Raw genomic sequence first — 22,018 nt, 5'->3', positions numbered from 1 at the left:
TAGCATGAGCCCAGAGTCCTTGGAGAATGGTCCTGGGTTAAATTTATTAACAAGAGATTTCAGGTACTTTAATATTGTTTAATGCATTATGTTGGTATCATGGGATGATATAAAAGCATTTTGCCTAGTAGACTTTATTAGAAAAGACTGTTCACACTACTGATATGTGTTATTTCAAGTCTTTAAAATTTATTTTATTAGTAAAAGGATTTTACTTCACAGTGAAGCCAGCCATATTTAACAATTGAACATGATACAAGGTAGTATATTTATATCACAATTGAGATAGATAGCTTAGTCCCTGGAAGTATCTCTGCTTTCTACCTTTTGTTTTCTTATGAAAATTGTGTATCAATAAAATTTGACTTTTTTGAATAATTTTTAGTGATTTCATTATATCACATTATGGATATGTAAGCAATACCAATATTGAAGCAGCTAGGTGATATAGAAGATTGGCAGTTGGCCTTAAATTTAGAAAGACTTGAGTTTAAATCATGCTTCAGATAAATTAGCTATGTGACCTTGGGAAAATTACTTGACTTTTTTCAAATGAAGATAATAATAGCGCTTACTTTACAAGTTTGTTTAGAGGGTCAAATAAGATAACGTGCCTTAAAGGCTCTATAAATAGTAGCTATGATACAGAAAATTATAATTGTTTTATTAAAATTGTCTACCGTCTGGTACAGTTAAAAACAATCCAGTCAGTAAATATTTATTAAATAGGCACTATGTGCCAGATACTGTATTGGACTTATTTTTCTCTTCCACCATAGTTTTCCATTTCACACTTTAATTCAGCCACCTCTTAATATTTATTCACTCCTCTGTGGACTCTAGCAGTACTACTCTCTCTTGCTTTTCCTCTTGTTTGTCTGAAGAGTCTCCTTTAGTGTTCTTTGGGATGAAGAGACCTACCCAAGTTGACTACTCAGAGATCACTCATAAAAAGCAGAATTATTTATTAGAATCTCGAGAAGTGGATCCCATCCCAGTCTGTGAGCCAAAGGTCACAGCAGGAAAGAGCCACTTCCTTGAAAATACTCACAGTTTTTATACATTTCAGAACAAAGAACCCCCAAAATCCCACCCTCTATATGGTGTGATTAGTTACATAAGTCTCTATTCCCCTGTTTGGTCAGTGGCATGTAGTAGATATAGTGATTCCTCACCAGTATCCTTCTTTGGTCAATGGAATGTAGTTCAGACCTTATCTAAAATCACATGCTTCCACAGAAGCCAAAACTGAGGCCTTTAAGGCTTCAATTAATTTAGCTAACAGTCTCTGATCAATATATGCTTGATCTGTAAGTTCTTCACCTTTTCCACAAAGTGTCCTTTTTCTGGATCATCAATGTCTGTTTTAGCTTCTAACCAAGAATGCCAAAGTCTCTGCCCTGGTCCCTATTTTGTTTCCCATACCTAGAATACAATCCTTTTTCATTTCTGTTATTTTTTTAATCCCTGTCTTCCTGCATAGCTAAATTTAAGCTACACTTCTTTTCTTTCTTATTCTTTTTAACATTAATTTTTTTAATTAATGAAAACTCACTTTTTTCTTTTTACTTCCCTGCATCAAGTGGAAAAGAAAGAAAAAAAAAGGCAAAAATTTTTTTTCTAATATGCATATTTGTATGAAGTAAACATTTACATGCATTAAAATCACCTTCTCCATCAGTAAATGGAGAACATGTTTCATCCTAGATTCTCTAGAATCATAGTGGGTCAATACATTGATCAGAATTAAGTCTTTCAGAGTTGTTCATCTTTACACAATTAATTAATCCTGTTGTGAAATCATTCCTCTGGTTCTGTTCATTTCACTTTGTATCAGTGCAAACAGATTTTCAAAGGTTTTTCTGAACTGTTTCCTAAAACATTTCTTATCACAATAGTATTTCATTAAATTCTTGTATCATAATTCATTAAGTGATTTCTCAGTCATGGGAATCTGCTTAATTTTCATTTCGCTTCACTCGCAAAAAAACCACTAAAACACATTTTGTAAACATAGATGTTTTTCCTTTTTTTTTTTTTGATTTCTTGATAGGTAACCCAGGTAGTACTATTATGTTTTATCTGTAACTAGAAAAATAAAATATTTTTTAAAATGAGACATTTATCAGAAATTTGTTGCAATCTCACCTCACCCCCAGTTACATGCTTCCATATTAATTTTAACTACATTCCTTTAGTTTATTTGACAAATAAACCTTTTCTGGTGAGACCTTTTCTGATCCCACTAACTGCTATTGCCTTACCACAAAAAGTCTTTATAGATATTACTGTGTTCATATTTTACTTACATTTATTTGTTTAAATGTAGTTCCTTCTTCCCTAATATATTATAAATTCCTTGATAGCAAGGACTATTAAATTTCTGTCTTTGTTTAATACATGGTAATTGTTTCATAAATAATGATTTCTTGAACTGGATGTGAGCCTTCAGCAGGGGTGGACTTGATAACTAAAGCTACTAATTTCAGGGTTCTTCTCTTTTTCCTTTTACTTGCTTCTCTTCTCCCTGATATTTCCTCTGGTAAAAGAAAGAACAGATGTTGACTGTATCTTCCTGATTCTTCAGAAGTTTCAGTATGTGTCAAGAACTGATAGTTCTAAGTAGAACTTTAAGCAGTTTAACATTAGTTTGTATAATTGTGAACAGAGTATATATCTTCTGAATATTCATCATAGGGAGACTATATTGGATGCTTATATCACTCTTGATCAGAGTAGTTGTTCTCCCTTAAGAATTCTTTAGGAGATTTTATCCATATGTGCACATGGAATTCTCTCCAAAATAGGGTGCATTTATCCTCTCTTTCTTTTTGGAAAGAATTGGAATCAGGAACTCTGGTTATTTCCCATTGTGTTTTCACTTATCAATGTGCTGTTGGTGTTGCACAAACCCAGTGGAGTGAAACCATGAAGAATCTTCTTTCTTTTCCTTTAAATTTTTAATATTATTAGCTCACATTAAGGCTTAAAAAGTACCTATGAAAATAGTACAAATATTATGTCTATTTTTAAAATGAGAAAACTGAAATAAAAGAAGCAAATTAGCTTATTCACAATCTCAATTAAGAAGTTATTAGATTTAGGACTCAAACTAAAGTCAGTTTTGAGTAATAGGCTTGTACCATTACACCAGAGGATATAGTCATCCTATCCATAGTAACCTTCTCCATTGTAATTAATGAAAATATCTAGGGATGTCACAGTGGATAGAGCACCAGCCCTGAAGTCAAGAGGACCTGAATTCAAATCCAGGCCTCAGACATTTCACACTCTAGTTGTGTGACTCTGAGCAAGTCACTCAACCTCAGCTGTCTCACCAAAAAAATAAATAAAAATTAAAAATAAAAATAGCTAATATGTACATAGCTCTCTAATAATTCTGAAGTGTTTTACATGCCTTGTCTTATTTATTATTGTTATATCACTGAAGTGATGTCTGCTAATTCCAAAACTATTTCTATAGGGTTTTTTATTTGTTTCTTTTGTTTTTTATCTTTTTATCATGTGTTGCATGAATATATTATTGTTTCCCTTCTTTTTGGTATCCAATTTTTTTTTATCTTTCTATAGCTACCTTGGAGTAATTATGGCAATGTTTTGTTAATAAATAATGATTTTTATTAGGGCATTTTCTAAATCCGTTATGGTGGTCCATTTAACATTCTGAACATGAATATTAACATTAAGACTAGTCGTATGTGGATGTTCATTATTTTAAATGTATTCTTCTTATTGAGTTTTGATTTCATAATATCACTAATTTTCTTAACATATTCACCCATAGATTCATCCTTGATATTTATATTCTTGATGTGTCTAATCTGGAGAACTTTATATTTTTTGCATATGTTGCTCTTATCCAATTTGTTTAGTTTTGCTGCTAGTTTCAACCTCTAATGCTCCAGTTTTTATCTTTCCTTGGCAAGGACATTTAATTGAATCTGATATATAATTGGAGAATAATTTAGCAAGATGAAGGAAATGATTTTTTTTTTTTAGTGTCTCAATATGAGAGCTAGGTGAAGCTTTGGAAGGGAATCTGGAACTGTGCTTTGCTTATCAATATTTAATAATCATTCACTTCTCAGTTATATGCTAGGGATCTCTGTTACCATGTAGCTTACTTCTCAATTGAAATTGTACTTCTGGAAGGCATGTCTGTTTTATTTTCTCCTGAATCCTGTTGCTTTTTTCTTTAGGCATTGAGTGCCACTTTCTTTAAACCTCTCAGGAGTATCTGAGCTCCATCCTGAGCTCCATAATTAGATGACCCAAGGCCAAGTCTTATTAGTGTTTTCCTTTCCAACTTCTGACCTAGGTTTTTATCTGGACAGTATTACTATGGGTTTGCCCTTGATTGAAGCTTTAGTAAACTCTTGCCTGTATTACTTTCAAATAACTAGAAGGGTCTACAGGTTTATAAAAACAAAAAATCCAGGCTCCAATTTGGTCCAAATTCTCTGCCATGGTTATTCACTTATAGTCTTCAGCGGGAATTAGGGTTTGGTTATGAAACTTCACTTTAAAATCAAAACCACACTGATGTTATCTGCTTCTGTTACTACTCCTTTCCTAAAAACAGTCTCAATATTGCCCTGGTTTGTGACCCCTAGGCATAGATTCTTTCCTCAGTACCCACTGAATCTGTGACTCATCCCTAGAGTATAAGAGACAGAGCTATCAGTTGACATTTTTTCTTGTTCCTCTGCATAGCATCAGTTTGGTCCATGCCATATCAGTTATCTCTCTTTACCCTAATACATAAACATAAGTTCCAGTTCAGTCCAATAATTAACTTTATCCCCAATGTCCATGGAAAAACTCTCACCCTAGTCTAATTGGTAAATTTAAAGGAAAAAAAATACAATCAGTACTTTTATAAGTCTTTGCGCATTAATTGGGGTGAGGAAAGAGGGATGTGAGCAGAATTCTGCTATATTCATTCCTCCTATGCTGTCCTCTTACTTGATTTCAAGTTATTTTTTATGATTGCCATGAATTTAATTCAAATATAGTGTTGCAAAATTTGTACCTAAAGATTCCATTGATAAAAAAGGAGTTTGTAGTCCCTATCTATAACCGATAGTTTGTTTCCAATTTTGCCACATTTGATTGTTAATGCATGATGAAAGCATTTATATCCTCATTTTAATTCATGTAGTCTTAGTTTTCTGGCCATTCTTCCCAACTTTAAAGTTGATGAAGCTCAGATAGAAATGGCCATAGGACAGGTTGCTACTCTTATGTTTAATGTTTATTGTGGAAGCCCATTCTAAAACAAAATCTTACTTCTCCCTTCCACTATCCCCAGGATGAAAAAATAAAAAAGGAAATTAGAGCAAACACTTTACATGTTATCTATTCATAATGCTTTTAAGAGAAAATTGTAAAGTTTGGTATTGGGGAAAAAATTATTCTCAACATTTAATGCAAGAATTTTAGGATTTCTTTTATTCTGTTACTTAGAGTTTTAGAAAGAAAAGCTAACTAAAAAGCAACTGCACTTAAACTTAAAATAAATAATGAATACATCTTTGATTTGACAACCTCTCTCAGAAACTACTCCCTCAAAGACATTTATTTAATAGAGAGTTTCAAAGAATATTGGAAATGGATAGATAATTACCTATAATTCAAACTGCTTACCAACATGAATATTGTAGGTTTAGCTCAGCTGTAATTACATTGAATGCAGACTTAATGTGTAGCTTTTCATCAGCTCGATTCATTATTCAATTTCCCACCCAGCCAAGCAGCATGGTTTCTAAGATAAGTATGTGACATGAATTTTAATTAATAAGTAAGTTTTTCATATATTCTATTTTAATAAATTATTGAAAATAATTTTTCAATTCACAATTAGAACTTGTACCTTACAAATATATTACATTAAAAACCAGTACAGATTGGTTTGAATGTCTTTAATTTTTTATTTAATTTTGAAACTCACTTTAAATGCTTATGAGATTAAATTTAAGAAGATTTCCACCAACATTAAAAATTTATCTATAATACAGTATAGTTTTTCATATTTGATTCATTTTATTTAGCATTTAGAATATAATTTTATAACATGCATAAAATAATCCTGATGTTTATTTTTGATCACCAGATTTATTAACTGGCCAGATATAATATCTGGCCAGATTTGACTGTGCACAAAATTATGGTATTTGTAATTCTTCTCAGTTTGAGAATGTAAGTTTTATGATTCCAAGTTATATTTCTTTAGAAAATAGGTATATTTTGTAAGCAAATTTTTAACATTGTTATATTTATACAATTTTAGTGATGTGAAAACTTCAAAAGAAGCAGCCTTAAGGATTTTCTAATCCAACCTTCATATCTTGCTTACGGGGAAACTGAGATCCTAAGAAGAAAAGAAAATTAAAGAACAATGGTCTTGTAGTTAGAAGATCTGACTTTGAATACTCTTACAAGCAATTACTTTCTGGATAACCCCAAATAAATCATTTGGTCTATCTGGGACTTGGTATCCTTACTTGGAATATGGTAATAATAATACTTGTATTACCTGTCTTATGGGATTATTGTGGAAAAAGCATTTTGTAAACTATGAAATAATATGTAACTATGAATTATAATCACTTTACATTGAATGGAGCTTGCTGGAATTTTAAGACAAGAATCCATTTTCCCTGATTCCTAATCTAGTCTTCATTTTACTACACCAGTCCAACCATTCAATATGTATTTAAGTGCCTACTGCATGTCAGATACTCTGCTGGGCTGTAGGTATATATAGAGAAAAAAATGAAATAGCCACTGCCCTCAAGGAACTTACATTCTGCTTGTCATAAAGAGGGGAGTAAATTGGAGAGATAAGAGAAGGTATTAGATAGAAAACATATAAGGATAAATACAAAATATATCCACAATAATTAAGTGACTTCTAAAGGGAGAGCATGTCTAAAATAAAGAGTAGTTTGCTCTTTGTCCAAAGGTTCTGTTTAATGATAAACTGAAATCATTGAAAGAATCTGAATGATAATTGTAGAGAAAATGCAAGGCAAAAATTCAAAAACAGTTTTTAAAAATCCAACTATCTTACTTTATTTTACAAACAAAAAAAAAAACATAATAGAAACTGGAAGTGTTCACAGCAAATCCAACTAATTAATAAACTGAATAATTTCTAATGAAGCAAATTACCTTATAATAAAAATAAAGTTTATTTATCTCTGCCCAGAAAAGTCTACATGCTTTATGAAAATCATCCCAGTTTTACAAATTATAGACAAAAATATTCTGTCTGCTTGAAGCAGCATTTAAATAAAATGATAATATTATAATATTAAGTCCCCTAAAACACAAATTATTTTCATGTATCTATCTTCTCATCTGTCTTCATTATTTATCACATGCTAAGTTTTCATATCATATCTGTACTACTTGATATTATATGTTTTCCTGTAAAAATCAGATGCCCAGGAAGAGTGATGCATTGCATATAGACTTAGAACTGGAAGGGTTGAAATGAACTTTAAAACTTAAAACTTATCTAAACTACTTTGCCCTTTTTATGCCACCTGTAAAACAAAATCACCAAAGTTAAAGTTTCAAGGAACCTTGACAGCTAGTAAATCCAATTGCTCTTTGAAAAGCAATTACTAATGTAACATGGCTTACAAAGTAGTTATCCAGTCTTTGTTTTGAGGAGTTCCAGTGAAGGGGAACTCTTTACATGCCTTGGCATTCTATTTTTGGACAGCTTTAACTAATAAAATGTTTTTTACTGATGTCACACCTAAATATGAAACTTATACTTTTGCTCCTCATTTTTAGGCAACCAAAACAATTTTAATCCTTCTTCCATCTTAATAACTTTCAGTTACATGAAGACAATCATCATACCCTTTCTCTCTCCCAATTTTCTTTAGAATAAACAGCTCAATTTCCATCAACCTATCTTTTTTTGGTATGAATTCCCCACATTTGACTTACTGAGAAACAGTATCAGAAATTGTTTAGTCATTTATTGAAGATAATCAAAAGTAACTAAAAAGCAAAATTTGATGTGAGCCTAACTCTCCTGACTCCAATTCACTTTATTTTTGACTATATCCTAACCTTATTCTCAAATATCTTCTCACAACAATCTTGCAGTTAGAGGGCATGACATGGATCACTTAGTCTAACGTGTGTAACACAGAGATTTCAGCATACAAAGAAAATAATATGCAAGTATTCCAACTTATGTTTCTGGTGGAGTTTTCACATCCTCTCCTTAATTTCTTAAAGTTAAAGGGTTTAAAGATATCTATATGCTTACCAACTTCAGATTGGATTCAGGGAAAGTTAATGCTTTGAGAAATATCAACAATTGAGAGATTGTTGCCCAGTTATCGCCATCATTTGATTTTGACAAGACTAAAGGAGTAATTTGACTTTTGGTTCACCAAAATAGTAAATAACAGAGTCTAATCTAATCAATTTTTACAGAGCCTGTTTTATGCTATATGAGAAAGACCTTCTCAACTCAAAAAAGATAGTGATACAATTGGAAAGGCAAAAGGAAAATTGGTTTACTGATCACAAAGGACTCATAACTGCCAGTTGGACATGTCCATTGAAGTCTAGGAACTATGAATATTTGTGAATAGTTACCAAATAGTGCCATTATTCTGGATAAGCTAACTGCAAAAATCCTTAGGCTGGCATAAAATGTACCAAAAAACTTACTTAACACTTGTATTCATGGGGAAGTAGACTTGGATTTTCTTATTAACTCAGCAATTACTATTGATTCTGTGATTGTACTATCCACAATCTCAGGTTAAAAAGTCAACAGAAAACTAGATAAAGTAATGTGTCAATCTCAAATAGAAACTGGGGCCACTAAACATACAGAATACAGAAAAATTTCTTTGGTCCACATATTGGCTTAGAAAACCATAGATTAAAATTATGACTTAATGAATTGTGATTTATTTTCCAGTGTTTAACTCTTGAGATCTGTATTTCTGTTATGGGTATACTTAGAGAGTGCAAGTATAATTTGATTTTATTGTGATGATTTAAAAAATAAATTAGAAGAGGAAAGGTGATTCTACTGGAAGAAGAAGAAAATGAAGTTAAAATGAGGTAAATAACATCTCATGAGGAGGCAAAAGAGACCTATTGAAATTGAGGGAAAGAGGGGAGGAGGATGAACATTGTATGAATCTTATTCTCATAAGATTTGACTCAAAGAGAGAATATCATTTAGCTTCACAGAGAAACTTGTCTCACCCTATAGGGAAGTAGGAAGAGAAAGGAGAAAGAAAAGGGGGAGGCTAATAGAAGGTAGAATAGAATTAGAAGGAGAAAGGTATAAGAAAAGGGGGAAGGGCTATAAAAAGGGAGGAATGTTTGAGGTAGATGTTGGTTAGAAGCAAAATATTGATGAAAAGGAAAAAGAGGAAAGAAAAAGATAAGTATAACTTGGGAAAAACAAGACTGCAGGAAACACATAGTTTATAATTTTATCTGAATGTGAATGTAATGAACTCCCTCATAAAATGAAAGCAGATAGCAGGCTGGATTAAAAGTCAGAATCCTACAATTTGTTGTTTACAAGAAATTCATTTAAAGCAGAATGATACATTTAGAGGAAAGGTAAAAGGCTGGAGCAGAATCTATTATGCTTTAGCTGAGCTAAAAAAAAAAAAAAAAAAAAAAAAGCAGGGTTACCAATCCTGATCTCAGATCAAGCAAAAATAGATTTAATTAAAAGAGATTAAGAAAGTATATCCCACTTAAAGGTACCATCATAATGAAATAATATCAATACTAAACATATATGTACCAAGTGGTATAGCATCAAAATTCCTGGAGGAGAAGTTAAAAGAGCTGCAAGAAGAATTAGACAGCAAAACTACACTAGTGGGGGATCTCAACTTTGCTTTCTCAAAGCTAGATAAATTGAGCCCCAAAATAAATAAGAAAGAAGTTAAGGAGGTAAATAGAATCCCAGAAAAGTTAGGGATGATCAGTCTTTGGAGAAAATTGAATGGAGGCAGAAAGGAATATACCCTTTTCTTGGTAGTACACAGACTCTATACAAAAATTAACCATGCATAAAACCCTCAAAGTCAAATGCAGAAAGACAGAAATAGTAAATTCATTTTTTCTCAGATTATGATGCAATAAAAATTACATGCAACAAAAGACTAGGGGAAAATAGACCAAAAAATAATTGAAAACTAAATAATTTAATCTTAATGAATGGATGAAACAACAAATTATAGATACAATCAATAATTTCATTGAAGAGAATGAGAAAAATGAGACAAAATATCAAAATTTGTAGAATGCAGCCATTGCTGTTATTAGGGGAAACTTTCTATCTCTAAATGCCTACATGCATAAAATAGAGAAAGAGAAAATCAATGAATTGGGCTTGCAATTAAAAACATAGAGAAAAATAACAAATTAAAACCCCCAATTAAATATGAAATTTGAAATTCTATAAATGAAAGGGAGATTAATAAAATTGAAAGTAAGAAAACTATTGAATTAATAAATAAAACTAAGAGTTGGTTTCATGAAAAAAAATAAACATTTAGATGATTTGTTTAGAAAACCAAAAGAAGAAAATCAAATTGTTAGTTTCAAAAATGAAAAAGGAGAAGTGTCCACCAATGAAGAGGAAATTAGAACAGTAATTAGCAACTATTTAGCCCAATTACATATCAATAAAGCTGATAATCTAAGCAAAATGGAGGAATTACTACAAAAATATAGATTACTCAAATTGGCAGAAGAGGAAATAACTTGCTTAAATAGTCCCATTTTAGATAAGGAACAATAGAACAAGCTATTAATCAGCTCCCTAAGAAAAAATCTCCAGGGCCAGATGGATTTATATGTGAATTCTACCAAACATTTAAAGAACAATTAAGTCCAATAGGGAATGAAGGACTCCTCCCAAATTCCTTTTATGACACAGATACTGTGCTGATGCCTAAACCAGGCAAGGTCAAAACAGAAAAGAAAATTATAGACCAATTTCCCTAATGAATATTGATGCAAAAATCTAAGTAAAATATTAGCAAAGAGATTACAGATAGTCATCCCCAGGATAATATACTTTGACCAAGCAGAATTTATATCAGGAAGGCAGAACTGGTTTAACATTAGAAAAACTATTAGCATAATTGAGTATATAAATAACCAAAATAACAGAAATCATATGATTATCTCAATATATATAGAAAAAACATTTGATAAAATTCAACACCCATTCCTATTAAAAACACTATAGAGTATGGGAATAAATGGACTTTTCCTTAAAATGATAAGTAGCATCTATTTAAAACCATCAGCAAGCATCATATGTAATTTGAACAAACTAGAACCATTTGAAGTAATATCAGGAGTAAAACAAAGTTGCCCACTATCACTATCACTATTACTATTGCTATTACTATTCAATATTGTATTAGAAATGTTAGCTTTGGCAATAAGAGAACAAAAAGAGATGAAAGAAAATAGGTAATGAGGAAACCTAATTATCACTCTTTGCAGATGATATGATGGTATTCTTAGAAAATCCTAGAAAATCAACTAAAAAACTGCTAGAAATAATTCACAACTTTAGCAAAGTTGCAAGATACAAAATAAATCCACATAAATCATCAGAATTTTTATATATTACCGACAAAGTCCATCAGCAAGATAGAGAAATTCCATTTAAAATAACTTGATAATATGAAATATAAAATAAAATATATTGTTGGTAATATAACATATATATACATATATACATACATACATACATATAGATAGCCAAAGCAATGTCAGGAACTATGTGAATACAACTAGAAAACTCTTTTCACAGAAATACCAAGATAAGGTTGAAATGGTTTTATGATTTAGACATAAAGATTGATATTATAAGCAAATTAGAAGAACAAAGGATAATTTACCTCTCAGATCTGTGGAAAAGCAAGGAATTTATGGCCAAAGAAAACTTGAAATTCATTACCGAACAAAAAAAAGTAATTTTGATTATATTAAGTTAAAAAGTTTTTGTACAAACAAAACTAATGCAGACAAGATTAGAAGGGAAGCAGTAAAGTGGTAAAACATTTTTACATTCAAAGGTTCTGATAAAGGCCTCATTTCCAAAACAGATAGAGAATTGACTCAAATTTATAAAAATTCAAGCCATTCTTCAATTGATAAATGGTCAAAGGATATGAACTGACAGTTTTCAGATGAAGAAATTAAAACCATTTTTAATGATATAAAAAGGTGCTCTAAATCACTATTGATAAGAGAAATGCAAATTAAGACAACTCAGAGATACCACTACACACCTGTCAGATTGGCTAAGATGACAGGAAAAATAATGATGAATGTTGAAGGGGATGTGAGAAAACTAGGACACTAATACATTGTTGGTTAGAATTGTGAAGTGATCCAACCATTTTGGAGAGCAATTTAAAACTATAGCCAAAGGGCTATCAAAATGTGTATACCCTTTGATCCAGTAGAAACCCTGGGCTTATATCCCAAAGAGATCTTAAAGGAGGGAAAGGGACCCACATGTGCAAAAATGTTTGTGGCAGCCCTTTTTGTAGTGGCAAGAAACTGAAAATTGAGTGGATGCCCATAAGCTGGAGAATGGCTGAATAAGTTATGGTATATGAATGTTATGGAATGTTATTGTTCTGTAAGAAACAATCAGCAAGATGGTTTTAGAGAGGCCTGGAGAGACTTACATGAAGTGATGCTAAGGAAAATGAGCAGCACCAGGAGATCATTGTACATGGCAACAGCAATATTATATGATCATCAGTTCTAATGGGCATAGCTCTTTTCAACAGAGAGATGATTGAGGCCAGTTTCAGTGATTTTGTGATGAAGAGAGCCATCTACATCAGAGAGAGGACTGTGGGAACTAAGTGTGGACTACAATATCATGTTTTCACTCTTTTTGTTGTTCGCTTGCATTTTATTTTCTTTCTCACTTTTTTGACATTATTTTTCTTGTGTAACAAGATAATTGTATCAATATGTATGCATATATTTGATCTAACATACATATTTTACCATGTTTAACATATATTGGATTACTTGACATCTAGGGGTAGAGTGGGAATTGGAACACAAGGTTTTACAAGCATTAATGTTGAAAAATATCCATGCATATGCTTTGAAAATTTAAAATCTTTAATAAAAATTTTTTTAAAGTTTTTTTTTCAAAGGACACATGTTAGATCTACTTTATTCCTGTTCTATACTTTATCACTAAGATGTAAATTGTGTAAACATCTTATACTTTAGAAAATGTCTCTTAATTTCTTCCCAAATTCCTTCTGCAATCTCACAATTGAGCTTATATCCATAAAATACTTCATTGTCCTCACACCACTCCTCAGTTACTCAAACACACACACACACACACACACACACACACACACACACACAGTCTTAGAGGTAGAGAGGATCTAAGAATCTTAATCCAAAATTACTTCTTGTACATGAGGAAACTAAGGCTCAAGTAAGTTGTACCATGCCCAGGATATTTCAGCCAACTGCAGTGTAGATCTTTGGCCAGTACAGCCAGGAAGTTATTCTCTTTAGAAGCTGAATTGAAAAAAGTGCACCATAGGGAAGAAACATGGAGCAGAGCAAAGATAATTTTATGTGGAATTAAAGAATGTTATCTAATCCTAACTCTGTACGTTGACTGTTTGTAACCCAGGTGAGGTCATAAAACTACTCAAGCTTCACTTCCATAAAATGAGAAGGTTTAAATGGATGACTTAGAATTTCCCTCCTCGCTCTAAATCTAACATCCTTTCATATTCTGCTATTGCAAATTCCCTGAGATAACTCATACATGTGTTCTTTCCATATTTGGACCCAATATGATGCAGTAGGAAAATGTGGGATATAAAATCAAAAGACTTGAATCTCTATTATAACTTATTTGTGTGGCCTAGGCTCAATCACTACCTTTATGGACCCCATTTCCTGTTTGTAAAATCAATAAATTGGTTGGACTCAACAATATTTCAGGACCTTTTAGGTTCTAAATAATAATGGATGAATAAGCATTTATTAAGTGTTTTCTTTAGAGCAAAGCAGCAGCTGAATGGCACAGCTGATAGAATGCTAGGTCTAAAGTAAGAAAAACTTTTTTCAAATCTGGCCTCCAAGACTTACTTACTGAATGACCTTAGGCAAGTCACTTCATCCTTTTTGCCTCAGTTTTCTCATGTATAAAATGAGCTGGAAAAAGAAATAGCGAACCACGTCAGTATCTTTGCCAAGAAAACCCCAAATGACGTTAGGAAAAGTCAACAACACTAAAAACAATTAAACAATAACACATGCAAAGGACAAGACGAATAGAATAATAAAGTAAGACAGACCCTTCTGTCAAGGAGCTCACACTCTAATAGGAACATTCTAATAGGAAAAACCAATAGAGGTTTCAACTCTAAGTCATATGGAAAAGCCCCATTAGGGTGAAGCAATTAAGCAGATAATAATACATCATTAATGCCATTTCTATTAAGAAATTTTTATCACTTTCTGATTTTGAATAATTTATAATTGTGCCAAGGACTTCACTGATAAGAACAGTCTTTTAAAGATTTTGGTCCTTTGTACCTATAATAATCTTACCAGGAGAACAATCTTCAAATTGCTTGTAGCATTTTATTTTATGAAAAAAGGGAGTTCTATATTTTTTTCTATGCCTGTTTGCCCTTACCATTATTCTAGAACAGTACTTTTTCCACATGTCATATCTTTACAGCTGGAAAATCCAGATATATAATTATGTAAAATAGGTATATAATCAAACACTTACTGGTAATAAATCATAATTTTGTGACCCCCCATATTCAATTATGAGACTGTGAAGTGAATATGAGACTCCATATCATGTCAGGAGCCATAGATTAAGAGGCTAGGTTCTAGAATATATCTGCAGAAATTGATTGTTTAATTTTTAATTTTGAATCTTACACTTGCAATTATTAACAGTGGAGGCCTGGTAAGCTGATTAAGAATTCCAGCTTTGAGACTTCCAGAGGCAGAGCCAAGATGATGGAATAAAGCCAGGAAGCTGCTTAAGTTTCTGAACAGTCAGGAAGGACAGAACCTATGAAGAAACAGAATGAAATCATTCTCCAGAGCAAGATAGATTGAAAAGTCTTTAAGAAAGATCAGTTTCACTGAAAAGGGGTGCTCAGCTCAGCTCAGATGGTATCCAAGAAATCCAGTGGGAGAATCATAATCATAGCAGATCAGCAATGGAGACCCTTGAGCCTGGCTCAGAAGCAAAGCACACCAGTGGAACAGCCCTCAGTACCAACACAGAAGGCAAATCACCAGCCAGGAAACCAGGCTACAACAGGCAGGATTAGGTCAGGCTATCCCTTGCTGTGGGCAAAACACCAAACACAAGGATCTCTATGCATAAAGCCAAAGCTCAAAGCTACATAAGAAGTTTGGGACAGAGCCCCCTGTATCCCAAGAGCAGAGCTCCACCATAAAAGTCACAAAATAGGAAAAAGGAAAAGAAGGAAGGAAGAAAAGATGGAAGGAAGGGAGGGAAGGAAGGAGGGAAGAAGGGTGAGAAGAATACAAGGAGAGAAGGAGAAAGCAAGAAACAGAAAAGAATCTTAATAGAAAGCTACCATGGTGACAGACAAAAACACCAAACTCAGAAAAGGACAAAAAGCCTACATGTGAAATCTCAAAATGAATTTGCCTCAAGCCAAAAGAGCCTTCTTGGAAGTGCTTAGAAAGGACTTAAAAAATCAAGTACAGGGGGTAGAAGAATAGCTGGGGAAAGAAAGATGTGAATGGGAAGAATTTCCAAATAATAGATGATGCCACTTTTATTTATTTGCATATAATTAATGAAGAACAATTGTTCTTTTGGAGAACTAGATACATTTCCATTATTAATGAAACAGTTATGCTTCTTAACAAGATTGGAACATTTTGTATGAGATTCTCCTGATTGGTAAAAAGACTGTCAATACAATGAAGCATTTTTATGTAAGGGTCACATTGGTATTTGAGTTTTGGAGAGAAGAGACAATTTTGTGCCATCTCAGAGGAAAATTGGATCCATTTAATCAGACTTTTAGAGACTGACTTCAAACACATGGAATGAGAGAGACTTTGGAAAGTTCAGAAATGTAGTGGAAACAGCTCTTCAAAAATGTACTCAAATTGGAGTCTTTTGCAGTTTGAGCTGGGATATCTCATTCACAGAAGAAAACTTATTCTTTCTGTACATTTTCTAATCAAAATAAAGTATCTAAATTATCTGAGTCATTTGCTTTGAAAGTGGGTTACTTGCTATTGAGTGTGTGTCTGTGTGTGTGTGTGTGTGTGTGTATTTTTAGTGGGAAGAAGTAAAACTTATGAGTGTAAGCTAACGCTTGCCTTTCCACTTGTTAATTACAGGACACCTAGTCTTTTGTGTTGAACTTATGTACCCCAGCCCAGAAATGTTTAAGTGCTGTGGATTAATATAACTATAATCTGGTATCTACCTCTTAAAGGAAAACAAAACAGCCAGCCTCATATCCCCTTGCCTTTTAACAAGAAATGGCTAAAGGAGGGAAAAATACACACTTTGTTTGGCACTGAAATACATCTTACCTAGGAGAAGTAGAAAGAAAGAAAAAAAACTAAGAGAAGGGGGAGTAAATATAAAGATAAATAATTAAAAAGCATATCAGTCAGAAGCAAAGCAGCCTTTAAAGAGAGCATGGAGTAAAAAGCAAGCAGAAGTATAACATTGGATTTGTCCTGAGCATAATGTATATTTCTGAATATATTAACTGTAGTCTTGCTATCATTTTAATATTTTATGTCAATAATCACTAATAGTATTGGTTTCTAGCAGTCTTTCTTTGATTTGGATATTAACAACAGTTGTTCACTAGTTGCTTTAATATTTCCAACACAATTTCTGTAACAAGAAGAATTTTATTTTATATTTGCTAGAATTATAACTTGTTTATATCTGGAGATACTTCTTTTTGTAAATTTAAATATGACTTGATCAATTTCTGAATGGATTTTTTTGATTCTCTGTTTTCTATTTTGTTAATTTGGTTATTTTACCAAGTTGTAATTTGGTTAATTATGGGTATTTATCCTTTTCATTATTTAAAATAAATTTTTATTAATGTCTTTTTTTTGGTATTATATTAGTTTTCCAGGTATACTTTCATTTCCTTATCATCCTAGAGAAACATCCCATGTAACAAATTGTAGTTTTAAGAACAAAATAAAGGATAAGGAAAATATCAGCATAACTGATCAATTCATTAAAAAAAGTCTGAAAATTTGTCCAATATATAACACTTACTGGACCTCTATCTTTTGAAAAGGTCATCACTTTCATTTAAGTTTTCATTTCTGTTGATATAAAATTAAATCAAACAGTTTCTAATATTTTTCCTTGTTTCCTGTTCTATTGTTTTTAAGAGACCTCATATTGACTCACTATGCTTCATGGTTATTTGCATTAATTTGTAGATAGTGCAAACATTTTTCTTTTTTTTTTTTTTAGCTTATATCATGATATTGTTGTTCCATTTTGATATTTTTGAAGTCTATCCCTGCTAATTTTTTGGTATTCTTTTCTTTATCAAAATTTCCTACCATTTGCTCTAAAATCTAACTTTTTAATTATTTATGTGAATTTTTAACAGTTCTAATTGTTTCATGTTTTATTTTAATTCTTTTAATTTTCTCAAACATTCCTGACTTTCTTGCACTAGGACTTTTTTTCAGGTATGTCATTTTATTATTGTTCTTTCAGAATTATTCCATTCTTCTAAAGCTTTTTATTTCTCATTTTCATACATTCCTCTTCTCAGCAATTGTTCATCATTTTGCATTCTCTTTGTTCACTTACTTCTTCAGAGTGTCTGTGTTGGTATTTGTTTGAGAGCTCTAAACATAGCATTTGGTTTGTTTTTCTGTGAATCTGTGCTTATGAAGACTGCTTTTCTTTCATTTAGCACATTCTTGTTTTAAGATAATGAAAAAGAATTGGGCTTAGGCATAATCATTCATGTAGTCTTCTCATCTAAATTCCATTTTTCTGTCTTTAAACAAATGTATGTAGGGAACTGCAGATTCTTTTGAACAGAGACATTAATTCCATACATCAAAGCATTAGATATATTTTTTTAAAAATATTTCAGATTGAATTTTTATGGTCTTCTTGCTTAGTGTACCTAAGTGAGAATACTTGCTCTTCTATTATCTTATTAAAGTAGAAGAAAATATTTTCATACCTGTATTTTTGCATATTTCTATTATTCTACTGATGTCCAAAAAACAGCCAAGGTGTAAAGGACAATTCTAGAAATTACTAGCAATTTACCCTATAAAGTAATTTGACTAACAGAAGGTTGGAGAACAGGAAAAAAAAATAGAATCCTCTTTGTTATGTGTACATATACGTTTAAAGTAGATTTTTAAATTTATATTGAAATTATCTTCTTGGAACTGAGTGTGTGACATAAAACCTAGCTTACCCCCACTTCTGAAGATTTGGGAATAGATGTCTCAATAAAAGATGTAAATGTACCCTTAAAAAGCAGAGAAAAAATATATGAAAACTGGCTAATAGATTTTCCTGAAAACAATATTCAGAAGATGCCCATTGCTTGGGAATAGCTGAATAAGTTATGGTATTTGAATGTTATGGAACATTATTGTTCCATTATATAATATTTATATAATAATATGATATATAACATTTGTTATCACAGATGATCAGCAGGATGATTTCAGAAACTTACATGAACTGGTGCTAAGTGAAGTGAGTAGAACCAGGAAAACATTGTACACCATAACAATATTATGTGATGATCAACTTTGCTGGACTTGGCTTGTTTTTAGCAATGAGCTCATTCAGGCCAATTCTAATACACTTGTGATGAGAGAGCCATCTGCATCTAGAAAGAGGACTATGGGGACTGAATGTGCCTCACATCATAGTATTTTCATTTTTTTATGGTTGTTTGCTTACTCTTTGTTTTCTTTCTCATCTTTTCCCTTTTTAGTCTGATTTTTCCTGTGCAATAAGATAATTGTGGAAATATATATAGAATTTCACAAGTTTAACATTCATTGGGCTCCTTGCTGTCCGGGAGAAGGATGGTGGGAAGAGAGGGAAAAAAATTTTGAACACAAGATTTTGCAAGTATGAATGTTGAAAACTATCTTTGCATATATTTTGAAAATAAAAACTATTATTTTAAAAATGTTGAAATTTTATTTTAAATGTAACTTGGGAAAATATTTAAAAAAAAAAAATTTTTAAGTATTCAGGATAAAAGATTGATATTTTCCAGTGCCTGAATTGTTCTGCTTAGTAAGACTATTTAAATTAATTTGGAAACTGAAAATTAGATGGCTCATTTAAAAAGCATCAAGATAAGGGCATGTTGGTTTTTTTTTTTAATTATTAAAATAAAAAGTGAAGCAATCTTAGTACTCCAACATTTTGTTGAGTAATTGATGTTTGTTGGTGTCATATCTCTGATATGTAGGAAGGGATAAAGGGTTTTTTGAAATTTTTCAAATTGTAACTGAAAAATTTTGTTTCAAATAGTCTGAATAGATTTTGAAACCACTTACTAACCATTAAGTAATTTTCCTTTTGAGGAAATGGGAAATTCAATGTAAAAGAAAGTTAAGATTGTAGAAATAATGTTAAACTACATTTATCTTCAACCCTGAATTACTGCTCAGACCAGCTTTGAAGAAATCAATTTGCTCACATAGCTGGGATTTTTTTTTTATGACTTATGTACTTCTAAATGTTACTTTTTACCTTTAAGGAGACAATGAAAGACCGAGACAGAGAGTTATATAGAGAGATGGAGAGACAGGGACACAACTATGGACAGAAAGGAAAGAAAGGAGACTGGAAAGGGGAAAGGAAGACGACTCTATTAAGTTCCTAGTCTTGTAATAATTACATTCCTTTCTTTACAGTATTCTTATTAGCTACACATTCAGTTTTGCAGTTTAGCTGCAAGTTTTTTTTGTTGTTTTCTTCTCTTTTTAATCTGGAGGCTCTAAATTTGGGCTATACTGCTTCTTTGGTATTTTCATTTTAGGATCTCTTTCTAAAGATAACTGAGAGATTTTTTTTCTACTTTTCCCTGAAGTTCTAAAAGATCTGAGTTTGCTCTTAAAATTTATTGAAATACAGTTTTTAAGCTCTTTTTCCTCCATCACTTGTAGTTTTCTTAGCTTTCTTCACCTTGGGGATGTGGGAAAACTGGGACACTAATACATTGTTGGTGGAATTGTAAATGGATCCAATTATTTTGGAGAACAATTTGGGACTATGCTCAAAAACTTATCAGACTGCATACCTTTTGATCCAGCAGTGTTTCTAATGGGCTTATATCACAAAGAAATCTTAAAGGAGGGGAAGGGACCCATATGGGCAAAAATGTTTGCAGCAGCCCTTTTTGTCATGTCAAGAAATTGGAAACTGAATGGATTCCCATCAGTTGGGAATGGCTGAATAAGTTATGATATATGAATGTTATGGAATATTTATTGTTCTATAAGAAACAACCAACAGGATGATTTCAGAGAGGCTTGAAGAGACTTACATGTACTGATGCTAAGGGAAATGAACAGAACCAGGAGATGATTTTACATGGCAATGACAACATTATGCAATGATCAATTCTGATGAATGTGGCTCTTTTCAGCAATGAAAGGATTGAGGCCAGTTCCAATGATCTTGTGATGAAGAGAGCCATCTACACCCAGAGAGAGAACTGTGGGAATTGAATGTGGTTTACAACATAGCATTTTCACTCTTTATGTTGCTGTATGCTTGCATTTTATTTTCTTTCTCTTTTTTTTTCTTTTTGATTTGATTTTTCTTGTGCAGCAAAATTATTGTATAAATTTATATCATATTTAATACATAATGGACTACTTGCCATCTAGGGGAGGGAGTGGAGAAAGGTGGGGAAAATTGGAACACAAAATTTTGCAAGGGTTAATGTTGAAGAATTATCCATGCATATGTTTTGAAAAATAAAAAGCTTAAAAAAAAAAAAAAAACTTCTCCTTGATCTATTTTTCAGGTTAGTTGTTTTTGCTATGAGAGCACGTAAGTTTTCTACTTAAAATTTTCCATTATGACTTTATTTTAATATTTTTTTATTGTTTCATGAATTTTTTTGACCTATTAATTTTCAAGAAGTTTGTTTCTCCAGCAATTTTTTAGCTCTTCTGTTAAGCTGTTAATTCTCTTCCCAGTTCAATTGTTGAAACTCATTTTTTCCCCATTCCCCTCATCCCCATAGCATTTTAATTTATAGAAATTTATTTCTTCTGGGAATTCTAGTTGATTTGTACCCAAGCTATGTTTTTTTTGTTTGTTTGTTTGTTTCCCCTGAAGCTTTGCTTGTATGTGTTGGAACTTTCAGTGTTCCTAAAGTGGTTTGAGCCAGACCTTTTATTTTTGATCATTATCTGTCTTGTCTGAGTTCAACAAGTTTCTGACCTAGGTTGGGACTGAGCAATAAGGCTATGGACTTACCATTTGGAGTTTCAGAAGACTTGCTGAACTCAACCACTATCGGCTAACTAGAATTATCTACAGGTTCAAATAAACAGAACTATAGACTTAACTTTAATGTGGAACTCCTGTCCTAATTATCCTGGGATTAGAACCACATAATTGCTGCTTATGTTGAACTTTCTTCTTGTGCTTTGTACCTCGGAAATCCACTTTTAGATGCAAGTTCTGTCCTTAATTCACCTGGATCCATGACTGAGCACTTGTTAATAAGTGATCATTTGGCATTTGTTCCTGAACATTATACAGGTTTAAGCCTCTCAGTCCTAGATGGAGGACCACATTTTGCCATAATCATAGTCTCTCCTTGCCCTGGAATGTTCCAAATTCTTAGATGGCAAAATTTTTAAGAGTCCTGGATCAGAGAAATCAGGCAAG

The 22,018-nt window shown here is 32.0% G+C and overlaps 1 protein-coding gene across 1 annotated transcript in view; it reads left to right on the top strand.

Moving 5' to 3' along the window:
- The window catches only part of MEI4 (meiotic double-stranded break formation protein 4), a 194,168-nt gene extending 186,080 nt beyond the window's left edge, over window positions 1-8,088 (top strand). The window contains exon 4 of the mRNA XM_031964608.1: window positions 6,311-8,088. Coding sequence (XP_031820468.1) covers window positions 6,311-6,313 — 3 coding nt within the window. The 3' untranslated portion in view covers window positions 6,314-8,088. The remainder of the gene's footprint in view (window positions 1-6,310) is intronic.
- The last annotated feature ends 13,930 nt before the right edge of the window (window positions 8,089-22,018 follow it).

This window comes from Sarcophilus harrisii, chromosome 4 (genome assembly GCF_902635505.1).
Source record: "Sarcophilus harrisii chromosome 4, mSarHar1.11, whole genome shotgun sequence".
Taxonomy (NCBI): domain Eukaryota; kingdom Metazoa; phylum Chordata; class Mammalia; order Dasyuromorphia; family Dasyuridae; genus Sarcophilus; species Sarcophilus harrisii.
The sequence above is the reverse complement of the archived record's forward strand: the minus strand, read 5'-3'. Positions and strand labels throughout refer to the sequence as shown.